At 44.2% G+C, this 4,310-nt stretch overlaps 1 protein-coding gene across 1 annotated transcript; it reads right to left on the bottom strand.

Annotated features, from left to right (window-relative positions):
• Positions 1–1,286: 1,286 nt before the first annotated feature.
• Positions 1,287–2,616, bottom strand: LOC141614404 (uncharacterized). Its single transcript, XM_074433149.1, has 2 exons — positions 1,590–2,616; positions 1,287–1,477 (listed from the first exon to the last, which is right to left on the bottom strand). The coding sequence occupies exons 1-2, from the start codon at positions 2,614–2,616 to the stop codon at positions 1,287–1,289; spliced, it is 1,218 nt and encodes a 405-aa protein (XP_074289250.1).
• Between the last annotated feature and the right edge of the window lie 1,694 nt (positions 2,617–4,310).

Raw genomic sequence — 4,310 nt, 5'->3', positions numbered from 1 at the left:
TACGGCTTTAATCTGCTCGATGCTGGCTTCTATACCTCTTTGAGTAACAATGTAGCCTCAGAATTTGCCGGAGAAAACTCCAAAGGTGCACTTAGACGGGTTTAGCTTTATTTTGTATTCTCTGAGGGTGCTAAATGTTTCTGCCAGGTGCTGCATGTGATCTGTAACTTTCTCTGATTTCACCACCATATCATCAATGTATACTTCCATGGTACTTCTTATTTGTTCTTTGAACATACGGTTGACCAGCCTTTGATATGTGGATCCTGCATTTTTCAGGCCGGAGGGCATGACATTGTAACAGTATATTCCTCTTTCAGACATGAATGTTGTCTTCTCTTGATCTGCAGGGTCCATCTTGATTTGATTGTAACCACTCTAAGCGTTCAGGAATGTTTAACATTTCATGTCCAGCTGTCGCATCTACCATTGCGTCAATGTGTGGTAGCGGGAAAGGGTCCTTAGGACATGCCTTGTTGAGGTCAGTAAAGTCCACACATACTATTCATTTTCCATTCTTCTTGGGTACTACCACCACATTTGACAACCATTCTGGGTACTTCACCTCTCGTATCTTGTTTGCTGCTAGCCGGCTGTCTACCTCCTGGTTGATCACCGTATTTCTCTTAGCCGTGAACTTTCTTCGTCTTTGCTGGATGGGATTGCATTTTGGGTCTATGGTGAGTTTATGTGTTATGATGGACGGATAAACTCCTATCATGTCGTCATGCGACCATGCGAAACAATCCATATTAGCCTGCAAGAATTTGATTAGGAGCTGCCTTAGGCTTCCTGTGCATCCAGCTCCAATTAACACAGTCCTCTCCGGGTGCAACGCGTCCAGGTTGATCTGATCTAGCTCCTCAGCCGGAGGCTCAATGTATTCATCTTGGACGTACTGCTTCTGTAATTGCTATGATGGGGGACTGGCAGTGCACTTTAGCGCTTTCTTGTAGTAGCCTCTACCTTCCTCCAGGTCTCCTGGTATTGTTTCTACTCCCCATGGCGTGCGGAACTTTATGCATTGATGGTATGTTGAAGGAAATCCTTTCATCAGGTGCAACCATGGTCTTCCAAGAATGACGTTGTAGGTAGAGGGTCCATCTATGACTAAGTACCTGACCTGTTTGTTGACTCCTCCCACGTAGGTTGGGATCACTATCTTGCCCAATGAGTTGGATGTCTCTCCACTGAACCCTACTAGCGGGATGGTCTTCTTCTGTAAATCCTTCTCGCTGAACCCCATGTTTTCTATACTTTTTAGCATGATCAAATTGACCGAGCTATCAGTGTCCACCAGGACCTTTATGACAGTGCAATTGGCCATTGACAAGAGTTATAATGAGTGTGTCGTGATGCTCTTGCTCGTCACGTATATCTCCTTCGTCAAAAGCAACCGCAGGTAGATCACTATGAGAAATTCTGCAAGAAGTGTCTGGTCTGTCTCCCTTTGTCTCAGTAGCACGCCTTTTGGCTGCTGAATATGTTCAATCCATTTATATCTGAGTCGCCTATTATCACGTTTATTATCTTGGTGCATTTGGGTGGAGTTGCAGGTTTTGTGGAGCCTTCGTTATCCGGCTGCTTACCCCCTTGTAGTAATAGTTGTCTCAAGTCTCCATCCTCATATAGGCGTCTGATCTCCCCGCGTAGTGTGTAGCAATCCTCTGTGTTATGTCCGATGTCACAATAGAACTCGCACTTCTTTTTGCTATCCTTTCGCCATGCCTGTTCCGCTACTAGTGGCTTGGGCCATCTTACCCTGTCTCCCATCTCTCTGAGTGATTTTAGAATTCCTCCGACGCCAGTTGTGAATCCATACTCTGCCAGTGTAGGGAGGTGCTGATTTTCTTCTCCGTTGCCTACTCTGTTGACTTCCCTACCGTATGGCCTGTACCTTTCGTCCTTCTTGCTAGTGGGCTGCTTTCTACTTGACTTTTCCATGGCCGACGTGCTGGATATGCTTGGTGTACTTGGTATGCTAGCTCTGGCTAGGATATCTTTTTCTAATCTTATCGCAGCTGCTGCCTTTTCTTGTACAACCTCAAAACTATGACAAGGGTGCATAGTTAGCTGCTTGTACAGGTCAGATTCATGGTGGAGGCCCCTCCTGAAGGCTTCCACTGCTGTCGACACGTCACACTCCCGTACTGCCACCTTCTTATTGTTGAATCTGGTGTTGTACTCTCCAATGGTCTCTCCAGCTCCCTGAACAATTCTGTATAAGTCTCCTACATGCTTCTGTGGTTTCCGGCTGCTTGCAAATTGCTGGGTGAATGCATTTACCAAGTCGGCAAACGTGGATATTGACCTGTGATACAAGCTTACGAACCATCGGAGTGCTTGCCCTGACAGTATGGATCCAAACCCCTTACACATACAGGCTTCTTTTACTTGTCCTACAGCCGTTACTGTCATCATTTGCTGCTTGTACTGGCTCATGTAGTCACAGGGATCTGTAGTGCCATCAAAGAGAGTCATGTTTAGATTTGTGAATCCCTTTGGCATGGCAACGATGGATATGGCATCCACGAATGGCAAGTCAGCATAACTATCCGGCGCTGCCTTCTCAAGTGGAGGTGGCAATCCTGTGACCCTACTTAGCATCTCCCTCATCTTCTGGTACTGCCGGTTGGTCAGGCTTCCTGAGTCCGGGGTCCGTCTGTCTGCTACCTACTGACTTGGTGTGCTGCTTCCAGGCCCGAACTCTTGAAGGTTCTAATGCGGCGTGGTAGCTAATAATGTTGAAGTAACAGGTGTTCCTTGATGCCAAGTCACTTGCGGGCTACCGGAAGATCCTGGTTGTGCTTCCACGCGGCTGGGTGCCAGCTATCTGGTGTGAGATATCCTAACCCTGGTGTAAGGTAATATCCGTATAATACCCCATAAAATTAAGGACTATAACGTAATTTATCATGTGATTAATGGTCATAAACGAAAAACAAGAGAAACGATCAAAGAATACGAATCAACCTCGGGTCCTGTGCAAAACGGCCTAAGAACAGAAATCAACGCAGATTTCCTCCTAATTGTTGCACCCAAGATCGTCTGAAACTATGCCCCTTGTGCTAGAAATTGCTCTCTGATTGCCTTGCAATATTGAGAGAGCTTTTGTGAGCTTTTGATGTGAGATCTAGAATTTCAGAGAAAAATACTCCAAAACCCTAATTTTTCTTCAACTGAGAAGGATTAGGTCAAAAGGAGAGAAGGACTCTCCTTTTGTTCTATTCGGTCGACCGACCGGTTGCATCGGGAGGGAGTGGGCTTTCCACTTTCTCCTTATTTAATTCGTGGTCCGACTCGTTTTGCTAAATGTATATGACGGGTTTTAATTATAAGTTGTCATCCGATATCGGATATTAAAATATCGACTAGTAACATGAATCAGTCGACATATTAATACTTGTCCGACAATGACAATATTGTATAATTAATTAATTCAATATACATTAATTTAAACATAACAGTTTATGTTCAATTTACGAATTAACCGCTTAATTCGCCTTAGCCAGTATTATTTAATCCGTATTAAATAATTATCTCAACATCGCGTTTTACTAATTATTAGTCAATAACTCCGACTAACCGCTTAGTTATATTAGACATCAACATGACTGTATTTTCATACCGTCACATCTCTCAAACGTATCCTATAGGTGTGACTTTTAGGGACCAGTTGATCACCGCCATCTGTATGACAATAACGTCAAACTTATCTAGCAAGCCAACCGTTATTGATAAACGTGGACCAACTGATAACAATACAAAAGTATACCCTTTAATCCTTTTAGAGATGTATATGTCATTGCACTAACTGTGGAGGACACCAGCCCCAACAAGCTCCCACTTGTCCGTACAAGTGTACGTGCAATAACGTTATCCGCACTAACTGGAGGACACTGGCTCCAACAAACTCCCACTTGTCCGTACAAGTGTATGTGCGATAACCGATTCTCATATCCATTTAAAATTTCTCCCACTCAATGCAAAACAATTTGCAGATCCGTATCCGCAAAGGTCGTATTTTACAATCGATCTGTATCAAGAGTGGTTTCCTCGACTAGAGAGTAACTTAATTGATAAAACGAATCCGTATTCGAGCATGGCCATGCATTTCGATTCTGACTCCTCGAGTGGCCCCGAGAAATATCGAGTACGATAAAGGCTGAATATTTCCTGCAACTCGACTCCGCCGATCTAAGCACAGCATGAAATGACCAGAAAAAATCTACTTGGCCCCCGTTACGGATGACCGTGAGAAAGAAATCAAAGTCACCCAAAATCTGCCTTAATCTCAAGAGACAATCGAT

Source organism: Silene latifolia, chromosome 11 (assembly GCF_048544455.1).
Source record: "Silene latifolia isolate original U9 population chromosome 11, ASM4854445v1, whole genome shotgun sequence".
NCBI classification, from domain to species: domain Eukaryota; kingdom Viridiplantae; phylum Streptophyta; class Magnoliopsida; order Caryophyllales; family Caryophyllaceae; genus Silene; species Silene latifolia.
This window is presented reverse-complemented; position numbering and strand designations above follow the sequence as displayed.